General features: G+C 37.6%; 5 protein-coding genes across 10 annotated transcripts; 2 read left to right on the forward strand and 3 right to left on the reverse strand.

The window, feature by feature from the left end:
- Positions 1-231: 231 nt before the first annotated feature.
- On the forward strand, positions 232-7,153 carry LOC104703507 (ABC transporter G family member 32). Its single transcript, XM_087459874.1, has 24 exons — positions 232-799; positions 901-1,021; positions 1,109-1,197; positions 1,298-1,382; positions 1,495-1,654; positions 1,744-1,820; positions 1,908-1,961; positions 2,081-2,171; positions 2,265-2,566; positions 2,656-2,937; positions 3,045-3,361; positions 3,455-3,615; positions 3,698-3,801; positions 3,974-4,133; positions 4,229-4,354; positions 4,429-4,520; positions 4,624-4,956; positions 5,046-5,336; positions 5,411-5,494; positions 5,573-5,706; positions 5,799-6,026; positions 6,112-6,283; positions 6,366-6,620; positions 6,692-7,153. Exons 1-24 carry the CDS (start codon positions 525-527, stop codon positions 6,962-6,964), a joined length of 4,266 nt encoding a protein of 1,421 aa, XP_087316000.1. The 5' UTR covers positions 232-524; the 3' UTR covers positions 6,965-7,153.
- Positions 7,154-8,773: 1,620 nt separating this feature from the next.
- LOC104703508 (uncharacterized) lies at positions 8,774-11,611 on the forward strand. 2 transcript variants are annotated; one of them, XM_010419536.3, is made up of 2 exons: positions 8,774-9,042; positions 9,505-11,611. In XM_010419536.3, the coding sequence occupies exon 2, from the start codon at positions 9,507-9,509 to the stop codon at positions 11,448-11,450; it is 1,944 nt and encodes a 647-aa protein (XP_010417838.2). In that variant the 5' UTR covers positions 8,774-9,042; positions 9,505-9,506; the 3' UTR covers positions 11,451-11,611. The 2 variants fall into 2 exon arrangements, with proteins under 2 accessions (XP_010417838.2, XP_019083581.2); XM_019228036.2 differs by having other exon boundaries at positions 8,855-9,042; positions 9,478-11,611.
- Positions 11,520-14,198, reverse strand: LOC104787046 (4-diphosphocytidyl-2-C-methyl-D-erythritol kinase, chloroplastic). The gene is made up of 11 exons (XM_087459885.1): positions 13,978-14,198; positions 13,683-13,778; positions 13,511-13,579; positions 13,315-13,419; positions 13,164-13,220; positions 12,869-13,069; positions 12,624-12,716; positions 12,437-12,536; positions 12,217-12,316; positions 11,883-11,968; positions 11,520-11,790 (listed from the first exon to the last, which is right to left on the reverse strand). Exons 1-11 carry the CDS (start codon positions 14,125-14,127, stop codon positions 11,672-11,674), a joined length of 1,176 nt encoding a protein of 391 aa, XP_087316011.1. The 5' UTR covers positions 14,128-14,198; the 3' UTR covers positions 11,520-11,671.
- A 416-nt stretch (positions 14,199-14,614) lies between these two features.
- LOC104703509 (transcription factor MYB104-like) lies at positions 14,615-17,290 on the reverse strand. Of its 5 annotated transcripts, none has more exons than XM_087459888.1 (6): positions 17,161-17,290; positions 16,846-17,053; positions 16,700-16,756; positions 15,998-16,322; positions 15,094-15,901; positions 14,615-15,022 (listed from the first exon to the last, which is right to left on the reverse strand). In XM_087459888.1, exons 4-6 carry the CDS (start codon positions 16,304-16,306, stop codon positions 14,991-14,993), a joined length of 1,149 nt encoding a protein of 382 aa, XP_087316014.1. In that variant the 5' UTR covers positions 16,307-16,322; positions 16,700-16,756; positions 16,846-17,053; positions 17,161-17,290; the 3' UTR covers positions 14,615-14,990. The 5 variants fall into 5 exon arrangements, with proteins under 5 accessions (XP_087316014.1, XP_087316013.1, XP_087316015.1 ...); XM_087459886.1 differs by having other exon boundaries at positions 14,674-15,017; XM_087459887.1 differs by having other exon boundaries at positions 14,615-15,017; positions 16,846-17,289.
- A 264-nt stretch (positions 17,291-17,554) lies between these two features.
- Positions 17,555-19,645, reverse strand: LOC104703510 (oligoribonuclease). The gene is made up of 8 exons (XM_010419537.2): positions 19,475-19,645; positions 19,228-19,314; positions 18,713-18,789; positions 18,505-18,586; positions 18,357-18,412; positions 18,119-18,205; positions 17,925-18,015; positions 17,555-17,825 (listed from the first exon to the last, which is right to left on the reverse strand). Exons 1-8 carry the CDS (start codon positions 19,554-19,556, stop codon positions 17,704-17,706), a joined length of 684 nt encoding a protein of 227 aa, XP_010417839.1. The 5' UTR covers positions 19,557-19,645; the 3' UTR covers positions 17,555-17,703.
- Between the last annotated feature and the right edge of the window lie 128 nt (positions 19,646-19,773).

Below are 19,773 nucleotides of genomic sequence, written 5' to 3' on the forward strand. Positions count from 1 at the left end.
GTATGACTATCTATCTTCATATATATATATATATATATCACTGGTTCGATTCGGTTTTTTTTTGGTTTCATGTAATTTAATTCGTGGCCTACAGGAAAAGAGATAGTACTATTACATTATTTTACGTTTATATGATTATATCCACACACACATAAAATATAAAACAATTTGTGTTTTTGTTTGTCCTTTTTCTTTTTTCCCGCTAAGCATTAATGAGCCTCACTCCTTCTCAACTGTTATTTCACTTTAACGTACACATGAGAGAGAGAGAGAGAGACCAGCAAAAAAAAAAAACACAAGAGAAAGAGAGAGAGAAAAGAAAGAAAGAAAAAGTTCCCGCATTAATGGTGGCGTCACCTACCAGTGGTGAGAGATTAATGTGAAGAAGAAGAAGAAGAAGAAGAAGAAGAGATAGAGATAGAGAGAGAAAAGAAACCAAACCAAACCAAACCAAACGAAATCTACACTCACACTAACAATATCTCCTTCTCTCTCTCTCTCTCTTTTGTCTTGCGCCGCGGAGAATGTGGAACTCGGCGGAGAACGCGTTCTCGCGTTCGACGTCGTTTAGAGACGAAATAGAAGACGAAGAAGAGCTCCGTTGGGCGGCGTTGCAGCGTCTGCCTACATACTCGCGTATCCGCCGAGGTATCTTCAGGGATATGATTGGTGAGTCTAAAGAGATCCAAATTGGTAACCTTGAAGCTAGCGAACAACGTCTACTCCTCGATCGCCTCGTCAATTCCGTCGAAAACGATCCTCAACTGTTCTTCGCTCGTGTTCGGAAGCGATTCGACGCGTAAGCAAAACAAAAAACTCTTTCAACTTGTAATTAATTGTTGATGCATTTCTCTTTTCTGAGTAGTAATTTATGTTTTTTTTTTTTTTGGTGTGGTGCAGAGTGGATTTGAAATTTCCCAAGATTGAAGTTCGATTTCAGAATCTGATGGTGGAATCATTCGTTCATGTTGGAAGCAGAGCGTTACCAACAATTCCCAATTTCATCATTAACATGGCTGAAGTAATCTTTCAATATTCTTCTTTTAATTAGGAATACGATGTTGTGAGCAATTTTGGTAATTTTATTTATTAAGAAAATATGTTACAGGGTTTGTTAAGGAACATACGTGTCATTGGTGGGAAAAGGAGCAAATTAACGATTTTAGATGGTATTAGTGGCATCGTTAGACCTTCCAGGTAAATATGTTTACTACTACTGCATTTTTCATTATGTTTAATTTGTTGCTATTTTTTTTTTTTTGTCTAAATTAATTACTTTTATGTTTTGTTTCTTTAGATTGACACTTCTACTAGGTCCTCCAAGTTCTGGGAAGACAACATTACTCTTAGCTTTAGCTGGTCGCCTTGGAACTAATCTCCAGGTAAACTCAGTTTGAAAACCATTTACAAGTTTTGTATATGCTTATTATTGGGTTTTGAGTTTTTTTTTTTTTTTTTTTTTTTTTGTATCTGTTTTGGCTACTATATATGAAGACATCTGGGAAAATAACATACAATGGCTACGATCTCAAAGAGATAATCGCGCCTAGGACGTCTGCCTATGTGAGCCAACAAGATTGGCATGTGGCGGAGATGACAGTGAGGCAAACTCTCGAGTTTGCTGGTCGTTGTCAAGGTGTTGGATTCAAATATGGTAAGCTACCTACTAAGAAGCAGTACGTATTGTGGTTGCATTTTTTTATGTCTTTGTTTGTTTCGACTTAAATCACTCTGCAAACACAGATATGCTTTTGGAGTTAGCAAGAAGAGAAAAGCTTGCAGGAATTGTACCTGATGAAGATCTTGATATATTTATGAAGGTACTAGTTCACTTGTGGTGTTTTGCTACAAGGCTTCTCTTGATTTAGTTATTCCCTTGATTTATAACGCTTTTTCGAACCCTCCAGTCTTTAGCTCTAGGAGGACAGGAGACAAGCCTCGTTGTGGAGTATGTTATGAAGGTATGTATCTTTTTGACTTTTTTCCTTATCTTTTCAAAAAAAAAAAAAAAAAAACAGTTAACCCCATTATTGTCCTATTTCTTCAAACTCTATCTGACATTCTCATACATCCAACAAAGATTCTAGGGTTGGACACATGCGCGGACACATTGGTCGGAGATGAGATGATTAAAGGAATTTCAGGAGGTCAGAAGAAACGGCTCACAACAGGTTTGCTTTTTCTCATTCTTTTAACGTACGTTTTTCATATTTGAAGATTCAACAAGTAGATACACTGACCAATTGGGTGGGATTGATGCACAGGGGAACTATTAGTAGGTCCAGCAAGGGTCCTTTTCATGGATGAAATATCCAATGGTTTAGATAGTTCAACGACTCATCAGATTATCATGTACATGAGGCATTCTACTCACGCACTCGAAGGAACCACTGTCATTTCTTTACTCCAACCGTCTCCTGAGACTTACGAGTTGTTTGATGATATTATCCTTATGTCTGAAGGACAGATTATATACCAGGGCCCTCGTGACGAGGTTCTTGATTTCTTTTCATCCTTGGGTTTTAGTTGCCCTGAGAGAAAAAATGTGGCAGATTTCTTGCAAGAGGTAAAGAAACAAATAGAGAATTTGAAGTAGAGAGATTTTTAAGTTGTTGTTTTCCAGTTTCTGAAACAGAGTTTTCTGTTAATATATAGGTCACTTCAAAGAAAGACCAGCAGCAGTACTGGTCAGTCCCTTTCCGGCCTTATCGCTACGTACCTCCTGGAAAGTTTGCTGAAGCTTTTCGTTCATATTCCACTGGCAAGAAGTTGGCAAAGAAACTTGAGGTTCCATTTGATAAACGGTTCAATCATTCAGCCGCTTTATCGACATCTCAATACGGTGTTAAGAAGGGTGAACTTCTCAAGATCAACTTTTCCTGGCAGAAGCAACTGATGAAGCAAAATGCATTTATTTATGTGTTCAAGTTTGTTCAGGTTATTATTTTACTTGAGTCCCTTTGTCTTTTTTTTTTTTTTTTTTTCTGTTGGAATGGTAAATTAAGGCCTTATTTAATCTCATTCTCTCCACATGCATACTGCAGCTTCTTATAGTTGCCTTAATCACAATGACTGTCTTTTGCCGGACAACAATGCACCACAAGACTATTGATGATGGCAACATATATCTTGGGTCGCTTTACTTTTCCATGGTTATCATTCTCTTTAACGGATTCACCGAGGTTCCAATGCTAGTAGCCAAGCTTCCTGTTCTTTATAAGCACAGAGACTTACATTTTTACCCAAGCTGGGCTTATACATTACCTTCCTGGCTTTTGAGTATCCCTACTTCAATTATAGAATCAGCAACATGGGTGGCAGTAACATATTATACAATTGGATATGATCCTCTTTTCTCCAGGTATATATATTCTTGTAAAAAGAAGTTGAAAAATTGGGAAAGGGTTTGGTTGCTTAATATAAGTAACAGTGAACTTGTCTAATCTTCCTTCAGGTTTCTTCAGCAGTTCTTGCTGTATTTCTCTCTGCATCAGATGTCCTTGGGTCTTTTCCGCGTTATGGGTTCTTTAGGCCGACATATGATAGTTGCCAATACGTTTGGGTCCTTTGCAATGCTGGTGGTCATGACGCTTGGAGGATTTATAATATCCAGAGGTCTTCTTGTCTTCATACTTTCTCTTAAACACTCTCTTTTTACCACATGAATACTCATTCATTCTCTTGTTTAATTTCCCAGATAGCATACCAAGCTGGTGGATTTGGGGTTACTGGGTTTCTCCTTTGATGTATGCTCAAAACGCAGCTTCCGTGAATGAGTTTCTTGGCCATAATTGGCAAAAGGTGACAATATTACAAACATAAAGTGCTTCTTTAGTTATACTTTTTGGTGTTTCTATTATCCATGCTCAAAGGTGTAAATATATTTGGTTTGCATATGGTCTGAAACACACCATAGAATGTGGAATATACTATTATTGTAGTTAATGGTTGTTTTTCCTGTTTAATTATGTAGAGTGCTGGGAATCATACCAGCGACTCTCTTGGTTTGGCATTGTTGAAAGAAAGAAGTTTGTTCTCTGGGAACTACTGGTATTGGATCGGTATCGGTGCCTTGCTTGGATACACAGTTGTATTCAATATACTATTTACGCTGTTCCTAGCACATCTCAACCGTAAGCTTTTCATATTTTCTGTATACCTAAAGCATCAACTATCTGCTTTTTTATAAACCATTAATTGTGCTAATTCTGTCCATATCCGTTCATAGCTTGGGGCAAGTTTCAAGCTGTTGTATCCAGAGAAGAGTTGGATGAGAGAGAAAAGAAAAGGAAAGGTGATGATGAGTTTGTTGTGGAACTAAGAGAGTACTTGCAGCATTCAGGCTCAATACATGGTGAGGAAACAAATTAAAATCTTTCCTTTCTAATCTGTTTACTGAAACTGAAAGAAGCTAATGCTGTGGCTCAGGAAAATATTTCAAGAACCGAGGCATGGTTCTCCCGTTTCAACCACTATCATTGTCTTTCAGCAATATCAACTACTATGTGGATGTTCCCTTGGTATGTAATATATGTATCTACAGTGTTTAGGTACTGTATATTAGTTTTAAAGCATTTTATATTCTCTAGCTAGCAGTCTTAGCTCATGCAACAAAACTTTCAGGGACTAAAAGAACAAGGGATACTAGAAGACAGGTTGCAGCTACTTGTGAATATTACTGGAGCTTTTAGACCGAGTGTTCTTACAGCATTGGTGGGAGTAAGTGGTGCGGGTAAAACAACGCTCATGGATGTTTTAGCTGGAAGAAAAACCGGAGGAACTATAGAAGGCGATGTGTACATATCTGGTTTTCCCAAAAGGCAGGAAACGTTTGCAAGAATTTCAGGTTACTGTGAGCAGAACGATGTTCATTCTCCATGCCTAACTGTTGTTGAATCTCTACTTTTCTCGGCATGCCTTCGTTTACCAGCTGACATTGACTCAGAAACACAAAGGGTAAGATCATCATTCAATCATTCCTGCCTATGTTTTTTTATCCTCTTGGATTATGCTAACATGCATCTCTAAACTTCAAATTCATGGAGGCGTTTGTTCATGAGGTGATGGAGCTAGTGGAGCTGACCTCTTTGAGCGGGGCATTGGTCGGTCTCCCTGGGGTTGATGGCTTATCAACTGAACAGAGGAAAAGGCTAACAATTGCTGTTGAGCTAGTTGCGAACCCTTCTATAGTATTCATGGATGAGCCAACTTCAGGGTTGGATGCCAGAGCAGCTGCCATTGTGATGAGGACTGTAAGAAATATTGTTAACACAGGGCGAACCATCGTCTGCACGATTCATCAGCCTAGCATCGATATTTTTGAGTCATTTGACGAGGTTGGTTCTTCAAACAATAAAGTTGGATAATAAAATCAAACAGTCTGTCGAATTGTTGAACTTTGTCTCTGCAGCTTTTGTTCATGAAACGTGGTGGAGAGCTCATATATGCTGGTCCACTTGGTCAAAAATCATGTGAACTTGTCAAGTATTTTGAGGTAGCCTTTATTCTTGATACATGAACTAGAAATACTTGTAAATTCAAGTCTCTTTACAATTACTCTTTGCTTCCTTAGTCAATTGAAGGAGTGCAAAAGATCAAACCTGGCCATAATCCGGCAGCATGGATGCTTGACGTCACCTCTTCTACTGAAGAACACCGTCTTGGAGTTGATTTTGCTGAAATTTACAGGAATTCAAATCTGTGTCAGTATGTGACTTTTCCCCATGCATGTGGAATTCAAATATTAGCTTTTCCACAAGTTCTGTTTACCATATTCCCTGTCTCCTTTTCTACTGCAGACGCAACAAGGAGCTGATCGAAGTCCTCAGCAAGCCAAGTAATACTGCAAAAGAAGTCGAGTTTCCGACCAGATACTCTCAGTCACTCTATAGTCAATTTGTTGCTTGTCTGTGGAAACAAAACCTCTCATACTGGCGAAACCCACAATACACTGCAGTTCGGTTCTTCTACACTGTGATTATCTCTTTGATGCTTGGAACCATATGTTGGAAATTTGGCTCAAAAAGGTAAAAATAAACATGCAGCTTCCACTTCTGTAAAGTGGCACATTTCTATCGCCTAACCAATTAAAAAAATTTCTTCATGTATTAGGGACACCCAACAACAATTATTTAATGCAATGGGATCGATGTATGCGGCAGTTCTCTTCATTGGAATCACCAATGCAACCGCTGCACAGCCTGTTGTCTCCATAGAAAGATTTGTTTCATATCGCGAGAGAGCAGCAGGAATGTACTCGGCACTTCCCTTTGCATTTGCACAGGTCACACATATGTTTGTTTATCTTCTCTTAATCACATCTCCGTTTGAGTTTTAAAAATCTCAACATGTTAAACTTTTTGCAGGTGTTTATAGAGTTTCCATACGTGCTAGCACAATCCACAATATACAGCAGTATATTCTATGCCATGGCCGCGTTTGAATGGTCAGCGGTGAAGTTCTTGTGGTACTTATTCTTCATGTACTTTTCGATAATGTACTTCACCTTCTACGGGATGATGACAACAGCAATCACCCCAAACCACAACGTTGCCTCAATCATAGCAGCACCTTTCTACATGCTCTGGAACCTATTCAGTGGCTTCATGATACCATATAAGGTACATTACTATATATTTCATTATTTATCTTTTGTTTTCTATGATTTTGTATCTCATGTTTCGGACCACAGAGGATTCCACTGTGGTGGAGATGGTACTACTGGGCAAACCCGGTGGCGTGGACACTGTATGGACTATTGGTATCTCAGTATGGAGATGATGAGAGAACGGTGAAACTCTCAGATGGTATCCATCAAGTGATGGTGAAACAACTGCTTGAGGATGTAATGGGATACAAACATGACTTCTTAGGAGTCTCTGCTATAATGGTGGTGGCCTTTTGCGTCTTCTTCTCCCTTGTCTTTGCTTTCGCCATTAAAGCCTTCAATTTCCAGAGAAGATGATTGATGATTACCAAAACTCTCCAACTCCCACATATTTATATATATATATATATACACACATATACAGATACCAACTATTGTTAATTTGTATATTGGGGGGCTTTTATACCCAAGAAGGCAGGGGAATGCGCCTATTCTTCCTCTGCCATTACATGTATGGATCAATAAAAGCCTTGTGTTGTGTTTTTAGTTCCTTGTTATTTTTTCATAAATGTGTTTGAGTTATATATAATATAGAACAGTAATCAATTTTAAATATATGGTAACTTTTAAGTGAGTTAAAAGGTCGAAAAAGATCCTAACATGTGTAACCTTTAGTGATTTGTAAGGTCGTAAATAGAGTTTCAAGAGCTATCTATAAATTATCTTTCTTGTAATAACTTAAGTTAGCGATAATCATAGTAAGTACGGTTTAAAAACCTTTTTGCCTTTTTGGTAAGAATGCAAACATTTCATCAAAAAAAAAAAGAGAACGGTTTAGATTTACAATGAAAGATTACAGACTTACAGAAATGGTCTCATGACAAGAAAAAAAAAAAACATGGAAGCATAGACCATAACTAGAATTCGGTCCATCCAATTTCGACTGTTCGTCCCTCGGGTTTGTTGTTTAAAAATTAAAATTCTATGGAGTCATTTGTCCAAACTTGTATATTAGTTCGTGCCACATTCCGGTTAGCCTAAGTTTTCATGTAACGTTCAATCAGGTTCCTGGTACCCACACAAAACATTTCGACGAAATTCCAACCCCTGCATATCATGTTGCGAAGAGGGGCGTACAATTAATTTCCGGTAAAAACACATCTGCTTAGTATGTGACAAGTCATAACGCTCTAATAAAGACCTGATATTTAAACCACATTTTCTAAGCATCATGATCTACGCCACCTCCTCTATAGAAGGATTTGCTTTGACTTGTTAAACCACATTTTCTTTTAAGCCACGCCTAAAAACACCATACACTACTAGACCTCTGACCTCATATCCTTCATTACAAAACAAAAAAACAAAAGCAATGTAATTACAGTACATTTGCATTAGGGGTGTCAATCGGGCTGGCCCGGCCCGAAACCCGTAAAGCCCGCATATGTTTGAGCTCGGTCCGGTCCGAAATATTTTCGAGCCTATATTTCAAAGCCCGAGCCCTGCCCTAACAGGGCTACAGGGCTTTTCCGGCTTTTTCGGGCTTATTTTACTGATCAAAAATTCAAACTTATAAGCCTTACAAAACAGTGTTTGAATGTGCACTATAAAACAAATCAATTAAAAATTTAATAACTCATCTATATTCATTACAACCAACTTAATTTAATATAAAAAGTTTAAAACTAAACAAAATTTCGATACTTTAACCAAATAAACTAATATATAATTCATATAAAATATCATAGATAAAAAATTTTAAAGTATTAAATATGGTTTTTAAGTAAATATAAAAACTAGGATTAGAGTTTAAAACTTTAATTACAATAAATTATTAATCAAATATTGCAATCAAACAAAAATGTTAACAAAAAAATACAAATATATTTTTGAAAAGCCCTACAGCCCAAACAGACTGAACCCAAAATACCCGATTTTTTCTGAACATATATATTTAAGTCAGAGCCCGCTATTTTTCAGGGCCGGGCCGGACCAGCCCGCGGGCTTTGGCGCTAATTGACATGTTTAATTTGCATAGCTAAAAAAGGCCTAAAACAAAACAATGAAAACCCTATAATAATAATTAACAAATGTGATTAGTAGCATCCACTTCCTAAACACAAAATGAATCATATATATATGTATAGTTTAGTTTATAGCTTAATTAAATAAAAAAGAAGAATTGAAGAAAACAAAACGAAACAAGTAAGTGCGACATTGGTTACATATCCATTGGCTGAACTGACAGATCATCAATCTCTCTCTCTCTTTTATTGATTGACAAAACAAAAAAAAAAAAAAAAAAACATTTTTCCTATTTCTCTCCCAAACCCTAAAAAAAAAAAATCATCTCTTTCGATTCAGTTTCGCCTTCGACGACGACAAACATCGATCTCCAAAATCAAATCTTCTTCTACTTCTCCTCTACACAACAGGTCTAGCTTCTTCTCTCTTTCGATTCCTTGTTTTTTGTAATTCGTATTATCGTCCGTCTTTCGGGATTTCTCCCAATTTCTCCAAATCAATTTTGTTTGCTGCCAAAAAACTTCAAAGAGAAATCAGAAAGCTTATGTTATGTTATGTCGGTCCATTTCCTTCTTCCTGATTTCACCTTCTTTCGCTCTGTATTTGTAATCCCCCTTTTACCAAATTTGAGGCCTTTTCGCATGCTTTGCTCATTTCTTCTTTGGAAAAAAAAAAGTATCATCATTTCACTATTTCAAGTTTTGTCTTGTGGGTTCTTCTTCTGTCCATGTGTTTGTTGTAGCTTTTTAGGAGAATCATACATAGGGAGGCTGGCTGTGTTGTAGTCTCATCTTATTATTATTGACTATTTTTTTTTGTTTTTTGCTCATTTCTTGATACGTTAGGTGTTGTTGTATTGATGTTCTTTGCAGAGATGTCTCCAGCAACTAATTCTAAGTCAAAGGATAAAAAAACTGGGAAAGAAGCAGCTCACAAGGCATCACCAAAGCAGCCTTCGCCTTCGCTTAATGGGAATACCACTAGTATGGCAGCTCATGCTTATAATCCTCTTCTTGGAACATTTCAGGTTCTTGATTCTGTCTCCGTTGCTTCTTCTGACCCACCACTTCAGTATGGTCGTTTCCGCAGTATAGACCACGAGGCCGCTGATTTGAATAATGGGGTTGAGTCTGATTCTGTTTCCAACAACGGTAGCTGCTCGGGCGACTCCGAAGATCACAAGACAACCAATCTTCCCCTCAAGCAGGAGGTTATACCAGGTGCTGACAATGACAAGCGTGAGAAAGTTCGCCAAAAGAATGAGAGAAAACATCAACGCCAGAAGGAGAGGAGGGCTCTTGATTTGTATGACAAGTGTACCACGTATCTCATGTCCAGAAAACTCGAAGCCCTTACACAGCAGCTTGTCGCTATGGGACTCTCTCAAGAGCATGCTACTACGGCATTGATGATGAATGATGGCAAAGTTGAGGAATCTGTTCATTGGTATTTTGACAGGGGCGAGGAAGAAATTGAGAAGCAAAGCATTAAGACTCCTGTGAATTTGAAAATAGACATTACAGAAGAACTAGCTAGGATTACACAAATGGAGCTACAACTTAAGTGTACAAGGCAGGAAATAGAGCGCGCAGTTGTTCAAGCAGAGGGTGATTTGGACAGAGCAGTACAAGTCATGAAAGGCACAAGATATGATGAGTTTTCAGTGCCAGTGAAACAAGAAGAATCTGGTGATCCTCTTACACCCAGTAATGGTAAACATACAGTAGGAATAGGTTATCAGAATTCAGATGCAGAAAGGCTAGAAACACAAACTCTTCCTTCACCTGGTTTACAGCCACCAAGAGATGACAAGAGCTTTAACTATACAAGATCACCCTCCACAACTGAGTTAGTGAACAAAATGAAGGCTCAGCCTATGAAACGACCTGAACTGAAGTTAGAGTGGCCAAAACCTCAGCAATCTGCTGCTTTGGCTGATAAAAGGTGGCCAAATACAGGACAGGTTCCTTCTGCTTCTTACTCTTTCCCATCATCGCCATCCCCGTCACCTCAGCTTGCTTCGAGGGTTGAAGCTCGCTATTTAGCTAGTGGAAATGAATTTAAGAACCTCCAGCAGCAGCAGGCAGCAAATAGAGAATCAGTCATGACAATGAGGCAGCGGCCACAAGTTGTAAGCACAAATCCCATTCCAACCTCAAGCATGAGCGCACCCCCTACCAGTTGGCATCCTGCGGCCAACATAGAGATAATGAAGTCAAATGGGTTCATACAAACACATAATATCCCTAGTGCGCGAAGCCCTAGTCCAAACAATCTGAATCCAAATCAGATCTACCAGCAACTTCAATATCAAAACCAGAAGCGATTCAGTAACACCAACCAAGTGGATCCACACGCTAGCATGGCCAGAGGGAATGGCGGGTTATGGACTAAAAACACTGCATCATCGCCATCTATATCTGCTGCGTGGTCGTTGGGATTGTTCTCTGCCGTTGGTTCAGCGGGAACATCAGGTGCATCCTCACCAGTAGATTGGATCTCTGGCGGCGGTTCAGTGGACTACACAAGCATAGACTGGAGTCTAGATCAAGGTTTATCCCAAAATAGTAGAGTCAATGGAAACTGGTCCGGGTTAAAAAGCAGCAGCCACACTTATGATGCGAACATGAACCGCTATAGTCTAAATGGTTCCATGGGAGGTAGAGTCAACAGCAGCAACGGTGTATCTATGGAGAATGCGGGTGTTGGTGTTGTCGTCGAAACACAACAAGCAGCTACCTCTCAAGACTGGACTTCACCATTTGAAGGAAAAGATATATTTGGCTTGTCTAGAAAATACGTGCCTCCTTCTCTGTAAGAGAAGAGGGGGTTACATATGGACATGAAAGTAATAAAACAAGAAAAGAAAAAAAAAGACAGAAAATGGTTTCATGAATTATGTGTGGTTGCTTCTCCCTTTGATTATCATTCGTGAATATGTCTTATTTTTTACTTATATTTAAAGCATCTTCTCCTCTAGTTGACCACTCTTTGAAACAAAAGCAGTACAACCTTCAAATCAATCCTACACAACTTTTATTACAACTTTGAAATTTCTCCTTGGAAATCCATGCGAGATTCAGCGGATGAGGTAGTAGCAGTTGCAGAAGCAGGTTCTTTGTACCATTCGTTAGCCTCACGAGTCATAAAGTTTGCTTCTGCAACATGTTTACTTGGAATTAGTTCTTTACATGTACACAATTCAGAAGAGTAGAAACCACTACTTGTTAATTACAAGAAAAGAGCATACCAGACAAGAACACGTTCTTGTATTCTTCATCATCATATATGAATTGCGGCGGATCTGGTGAACCAATACCGACAATAGTGCTTCCACTGTTATGCATTCATCCCACAAAAATTAGCACTTCATAGCAAAACTACTAAGCTCATTTATAATCTCTTGTTCAAGTAAATAGTACTCAGCTCACTAAATATGATCTTGTACTAGCTTGTTAGGATGCATTTGGGAAGACAAAAATACAATATTAGCACACTGCTGCCACTAGATGAGCTAACTATGCAATGCACAGTATTTTGTGAAATTTCTCGATAGTGTGGAAATAGCTAAAGAAAAGGCATACCTCCCAGACATAAATACGGCATCATATTCCCCGCGCCCAGATGCTATTATCCGTTGCTTCAAACGTTTTAGAGATGGAAGAACTGAAAATGCTGGCGGTTCTGAAATAACGCATAAGTGTAAGTCCTTGTCCATGTACCAGACTGAATCTTGAAATTTAAAGATGTGACCATCTTTTTAGGAAAGGAAGAGAGGTGCAACATATGGAAATGAAACCATACCCAAATCGTTTACGCAAATGCTTTGAGATATTTCATCGCTGGACACATTCTCAAGTAATGTCAAGGGATTAATATTGCTCGTCTGATCTAAACGAAGACGCTGAAAAATAAAAGCTTAAGCCATTAAATCCTGAAAAAGCTTATAATATTAAAAAAATATCCATCATCAGTAGTTTCAGTTGATTACTTTGTAAACTTCAGCAGTGGAACATGCTTCTCGGGGCTTTATGAGCACCATTGGAAGATCAAGAGGAAAAGGAGGAGGAAGGTCTTGGACAATCTGCATTAGCCTTTAGATTAGAATTCAGCATAATAAGCTGCATCAAACTGACAACTCCCAAAGCCCAAAAGTAATAAGCATGTAAGAGAACTGAGTCAGAACAAATGTATGCAAAGTAGTAAAAGGCTTGGAAAAATCTCAACAAAACATACCTCACCTCTCCCAGTACAATAGGCAGCTCCATGCGAGAAGAAGAAAGGGATATCTGACCCAATTTCACTTGACCATTCTTGGAGTTCCTTCTCAGTGACAAGACCTCCATTGAGCTGATTGGCTGCCCAGAGTGCAGTTGCAGCATTACTACTTCCACCACCGAGTCCAGCCCCGGTAGGCACCTTCTTGTCTAAATGAATCTGTACATATCAAGAGAGAATATATAAGTTGACAACTTGACAATGAAAATGTAGTAAAAGATATCATTGGTGTATGTATAGTGCATTTTTTTACCCAGAAGAATTTGTTACTACCAGTTTTCTTCCTATAAAGGTTAAGTGCTTTTATAATCTGCATTGCAACAACACAGACCAGAGGATTAGAAATAATGCTTAATCAACAAGGCCACAGGGGATCATCTATTAACAGAATAAAATCGTCTCACCAGATTTCTCCCATCAACAGGGACTCCTTGAACGTTAGTAGACAGACGATCTTTGGATTTTGATGGTGACAATGAGAATTTAATTGTGTCTCCTAAACTAATCACCTAAAATCAAATGCAGAAAATGAATGAGACACACACTAGAGACATTAAGAGACAAATGAGAAAAAAAATATACCAAAAGCTTAAAACTTACATGAAACAAAGAGGCTAAATCATGAAACCCATCTTCCCTCTTTCCGGTTATCCTCAAGAAAACATTAATCTACACACATGCCAAATGATTCTTAGGGTAACAAAACAAAACAAGAGAGAGATGGTTTAAAAGAAAAGTAAAGAATAAAGCAAGTGTCTTTTTTTTTTCTAACCTTGCAAGGTGAGAAGAGATTAAGCCTGGATAAGGGAGCTTCTTTGTCAACATGGTCGCCTATCTTATTCAGCCTCTCATCAGGATCAAACACTATCTAAACAAATAAACAATGACCCCCCCCACATCCACAAACAATCATCTCAAAATTCTCTCTCAAGAACATGAATTCAAAAATCCTACTTTTTTGCTCAAAATTGCTTCAAAGTTATTAAATTTGAGCGAGAACCCGTCACAATCTAATACGAGTAGAATAAAAATCAATGCTTTCAAGGCAGATAAGAAGATTCATTAACCTCGACTTGCTTCCGGGAAGATTTGACGGAAAAGCTCGAAAGGGGACGAAGAAGCTTCGGCGGAGTAAAAGAAGCAAAACTGGTTTTGAAAGAAGAAGAAGACTGAGCCAAGTTGAGAGTTGAGATAAATGGAGGAGAAGCCGTTGCCATTGTTGTTTCTGATATTATTTTTTTCTTCTCTTTGATCGGATATAGAGTTAGTTGCCCAATAAACCAAATCAAATATGTTTTTTTTTTTTTTTTTTTTTTTAATTAGTCAAACTATATAACATTGGCCCAATAGCACATTTGCTAGGTCACTTTAACATTGGCCCAACTGAGGCATGGGCCAGCAGTTGGAACAAGGTCGATGACATCCCTTCACACCGTGGAAAAGCATAGAATAGATGAGGAGAGGAGGACGAGAGGAGAGAGAAACGTGAGTTATTCCGTCCGTAACAGAGAACACACCGCAAGAGAGAGAGAAACGGGAGTTATTCCGTACTTACTCTTCATGTCATCCTACTTATATATTTGGGGGGTAGCATGCAGGATGATGGTCTCCTTCATACATCTTGTGGAACTCCGAACTACGTTGCATTACAAACAAAGCATCTTCTATGAGTCTCATGGGATTACATGTCACAAAGCTTTTCAATGGAATCCTCTACCTACCAAGTATTATTATTGTATACATGCAGCTATATGAAGCTAATGTTTAAATCAATCGATCCAAAATAGATTTGGTATGCATGATCACTATCAAGATACAAGAACTCTTATACATCATTTCACCATATCTGATCAAATTTTATACAGTACTCATCAAATAACGCATAACAAGGGTGCTTTACTTAGATATAAAATCTAATCGTCGCTAATTATTTTGTGGTAGACGCCTCTTCTACTTAAGGGGGGCATGTATCCTCACCGAGAAGTAATCTGATCCAATCACCATCAAAGGATATGCGTCTTTCATTTGAAGAAGTTGAACCATAACAACCTAAATTATCTGTTTCACAGTTGAAGGTTTTTCATGCAAATGGAGAAGAGGAGACTTCCTGAACTGAATAAACAAACAATGAAGTACATGTAATGCGTAAAGAGTTTAAAGACAAAAAGAAAAAAGAGTATTACCTGTTGTAGGTTCATCGGTATGGCCAAGTAGAGAAGAGGACTGAAGCAACAGTGTGGATTCTAAATCAGTATCGGTTACCTGTTTTTTCCTTGCTGATCCATATACAATAGATTCCAACAATCCATCATATAGTGATGATGGTGACAGAGGGGACTGGACCAAAGTGTTGTCTGACTCATGCACCTGCATTGAGTTAGATTGCTGTGCTCCTCCAGGCTCTTCATGAGGATTAAAATATTGGAATGAAGGGAGCTCGTGAATAAGAGGCTCAGGAGGAGGAGTATAATATGTAGCATTGTCATCAAGCAAATGGCTACCCGGTAACTGTTCAGAAATGTTATCGACAAAAGGATAGTTCCAGAGCGGAGGGCTTTGCTCGTTCATCGCATATGATCCACCGGTGCAAGGAAACGCGGTTTCGGGTTCTCTAGAACGTTTGCCGGTAGACATGTAAGAAGGAGATGATGACATCAAGTTATACACATTAGGCTGAAAGAAACACGGGTTTTGTCTCACGAACACTCCACTGGTTGGAACACTGCGAAGCATTGACTTGTAGTAGGAAGAGCATTGGTTGAGTGGTAAATGCTGAAAATCCAGTTCAGGTATCTCAACACTGTCTGACTCCAGAGAGGCTTGACTATGATGACCATCCAATGAATGACCATTGTTGAAACCAGACTGTGTTGCAGCATTCATTGCTTGCTCTCGAACATCATCAGGGTAAACAGGTAAACCAAGTCGTTGCAGTCTCTTGAGTCTTGTATTCCAAAAGTTCTTTATCTCATTGTCTGTTCTCCCAGGCAGCTTAAAAGACACAAAAAAAAAGAAGAAGATAAATTAGACCAAAAACAAGAGAACAGAGAGAGAGGCTACAAAAGGGGAAAACACTAAGTTACATACTTCACCAGCCATTCTTGCCCATTTGTTTCCCAATAAAGCATGAAGTTCGATAACACGCTGCTCTTCTTTCTCAGTAAAAGCGCCTTTTTTCAAATCCGGTCTCAAATGATTAACCCAACGAAGGCGACAACTTTTACCACAGCGAGAAAGGCCAGAGTGTTTTTGAACAGCGTTCCAGTTGCCATCACCATGTTTATCAACACAAGCTATCAAAAGGTTGTCTTCTGCTTGTGTCCAAGGACCTTTTGTAAAAGTTTTCTCGGTTGCAATATCATCGTCTGATCCTGAATCATTGCGAACTTTGCCCATCTTGTGTTACCTTCATCTGTGAAATAAGATGAGAAAAGACAAAAATTTAAGTTCCATTAACTCTAGCTAAAAAAAAGAAATCAACAACATTAACGTTTTGTAGTCACTTTCTTGCACCCGAGAGTTTAGTTTTCTTGGCAATCAAACAAAGAAAACTATTAACTTATAATAACTCCCTCATGTCGCTTTACTTATTAATCATACTGTACTAGATTTTGTTAAGACCCACGCACACGTATGTATGTGCATACAAAATTTTGTTTAATAATTTACACTAATTAAGTTAATTTAATTATATGAAAAAAAAGTTAGTGCTAACTCTTATAGATTCCTTTTCTTTATTATTTCCTAATCAATGTACAATATTAACTACAAGAAGAATTAGAAACTTACATAGGAAATGATTATGAACGTCTGCGAACATCAATTAATTCTCCTAAAAATCAACCACTGAGAAAAAAGAATACAAATCAGTTCCAAAGAAATAAATCCGAATCAAGAAATGAATTTTGCCAAAACCGGTTTGAAACATCCTCTACCTGCCGAAATTGTAGTCGGTTTAGAAATAACAAATATAAAAACCGATGCCACCACTGAGATCAAGAAACCGGTTTACGAGAACACTGAGATCGGAAGAAAAAAAATCACTGAGCCGATTCCGGTTAACGAGGGATCAACGGAATTGTAATTTTGTATATGATGAAGAAGAATCTAAAGAGGTATTAGATCATTAACCCATAAATCTCCCTGAGAAAAAAATTAAACACACCATTAAAAAAAAAACCTTAAACCTCACTTTCATGGAAGGGTTATAAAAACGAAGAAGATGAAGAAGAAGAAGATGAAGCGTATACCCTAAACCCTGGAGATGTAGAAACTAACTAATCACAGAGAAGAACGTCTAATAATCCTAGACACCATTGAAATGTTGCAACAAATCGGAGAGGAGAAAGACAAAAAAAAAAAAAAAAAAAAAAAAAAAAAGATTTACGTCTGAGTATTTTAGGGCTTATAAGGCATCGATTGATCGATATATATATATATATATATATAAGGGTTGAAAAAAAGAAAAGAAATCGAAAATAAAAAAAAATGTGCAGATCAAAATCGATCCCAACAATATCTGAAGAGATGAACTCGAGCTTCTCTCAGGTTTTTGCTCGTTTTTGCACTTTTGGTCCCTAGGTTCTTAGTTCTTTTATATATTTTCTTCTGACTTTTGTGTTGATCAGAGATATACCCTTGAAATTAGACGGAACTTTCCGATTTGTCAATTTAACCCAAATTTTTGGAAACAATCTTGTTTGGTTTTATCAGACAACCACAGTACAATCATCACGAGAATAAATTTGACAATGTCCCAAAACCTAAACCGGATTCGCAGGACCTAACTCCACTCATCTTCTTGCTCTGTTTGCTTTGAATATTGTTTCCTTGTAGTATTTAAGCTCCTTTATGCTTTCTCTTATATCATCCATGGCTCTATGGTTTTTTTTCTTTGCAGGAGCTCTATTTTTCTCTGTATTCAACCCCACAAAAAACATATCCAAACTTATATTTTACGCTAAATTGTTCGTTCTCATAGATGACATGCATTTTTTACAGTTTTTATCGTTACCTTTAGGGAACCATCGGGCACATAAAGCCTTGACGCTACTTACATCAACAAGTACATGAGGGAAAAGGGCAGCCAAATCTGGCATGTACTTCTGTAAAAAATATAAACATTGGTTATGATCGAGGATTCAAGATGCAACTGTTTAGTTTTATAGACAGACAGAGTGGGGATACATCCAAGTTCTAGCTACCTACCTTTAAGAAAAGGAAATCAACATAGACTGAGTTTCCAGCTAAAAGTGGATTTCCAGAACCAACATGCTTCTTTATGAATTCAATGACCTGCAGAGCACCCCACAATGTAACATTTCAGTTAACCATCACCAAAAAGATTGAATGTTTTGGTCTTGATATTAAAAATAGATAGAGATGCCCTTTCTAACTTGGCAAAATTAACAACAAACCAGTCCAGTATTACATGTTTCTTTTTTACCTCTTTCTCAGCTTGCCTTTCACTTATCGTACTAAGGAGCACTTTCTTCGTTAACCCTGAAGTGATTGACCCAGATGTCATATAGTTTAAATCCATGGGAGGGAAATACAGAGATTCTAGTAAAGAAAATATCAGGAGAGAAACTTACCACTAGCTCCATGATGAGTTTGACACCAGTCACCCATTTTATCCATACATTCTTTTGTTTGATGTACAACTAAATCTGGACCCTGACAGCAGAAAAACTAAATTCACTAACAAAACCTAAAAAAGCAAGTATCTACGGTTGAGGAATAAGAGTGTTTCATCTTAAAAAAGTAGAATATTTTGGAAGGCTAAGGAAGAGAAGAATTTACCTCCACTGATTTGCTTAAATTTCCATCAGTAACTATACATGCAATCTCTAATATCCTGTCAACTTCAACATTTAGACCTACACAATATAGTAAGAATAAGAAGATAGACAATCTAAAAGAATCTTCAACGACCAAGATCCTTTTACTGTGTTCAACAGTTTAGTACATGTGTAAAGTAATATAAAGAGTTGAATTTTCTGAAACATTCAGGACTACCTTCAAAGGAACAAATATCATAGCATTGTGTGTTATGACAAACATACAAATACAAAAAAAAAACTCAAAAAGAGAAACAATGGATCCTAGGTACATGTTGACATGGTTTTTAACCCAAATTTTTTGCAGCCAAGCAGATTTTATCAACCAACGAAGGAGTGACTATACTATAGATGTCTGGGTAATTTAGAACACTAACTAAACTAATCTACCAAAAATTCAATAAAGAAAACTTAAAATTAGCATTGAAAGGCAGGATTTTTATAGATGATGAACAAGAGAAGTCAGTATAACATTACCAGTCATCTCCAAGTCAATCCAAACAAGTGGCTGCTTGTAATCTCCAACCTCAGTTGACCCATTTTTTGCTCTCTCTTCTTGTTTCACTACAAATTTTTTTAACAAGAATCAATCTTTAAAACAATAAAAGCTGTTCGATGCTATATGCAAAAAAATCTAAAACTGAAAGATCAATCCTTTAATCGACTTTTCTTAAAACTATGTAAGGGTAAAAAAAAAAAAGGGTAAGAGGGAAACAGGCGATACCAGAGGAAGAAGAAGAAGAAGCTATGGGAGCATCTTCGTCGGCGAAAGCGAGAAGAGAGAAAGCATTCGAGAGCTTGTCCATTTAATCGGAGTCGGAGGAAGAAGGGTAACCTAAAAGGGGTCCGTCTAGATTGTAACAAACAATTATTAGTAACAAATAAGACCATAATCGTGTTTTGGTATAATATACACAATGTTTTGGACTTTTTTTTTCCTCAATTTTTTTTTTTTTTTTTTTTTGTCAAAACCCTAAGAGAAGTATTTTAATTAAACCGGAATCAATAGAGTTGGATTACAAA

This window comes from Camelina sativa, chromosome 7 (genome assembly GCF_030686135.1).
Source record: "Camelina sativa cultivar CO46 ecotype springtype chromosome 7, ASM3068613v1".
Taxonomy (NCBI): Eukaryota; Viridiplantae; Streptophyta; class Magnoliopsida; order Brassicales; family Brassicaceae; genus Camelina; species Camelina sativa.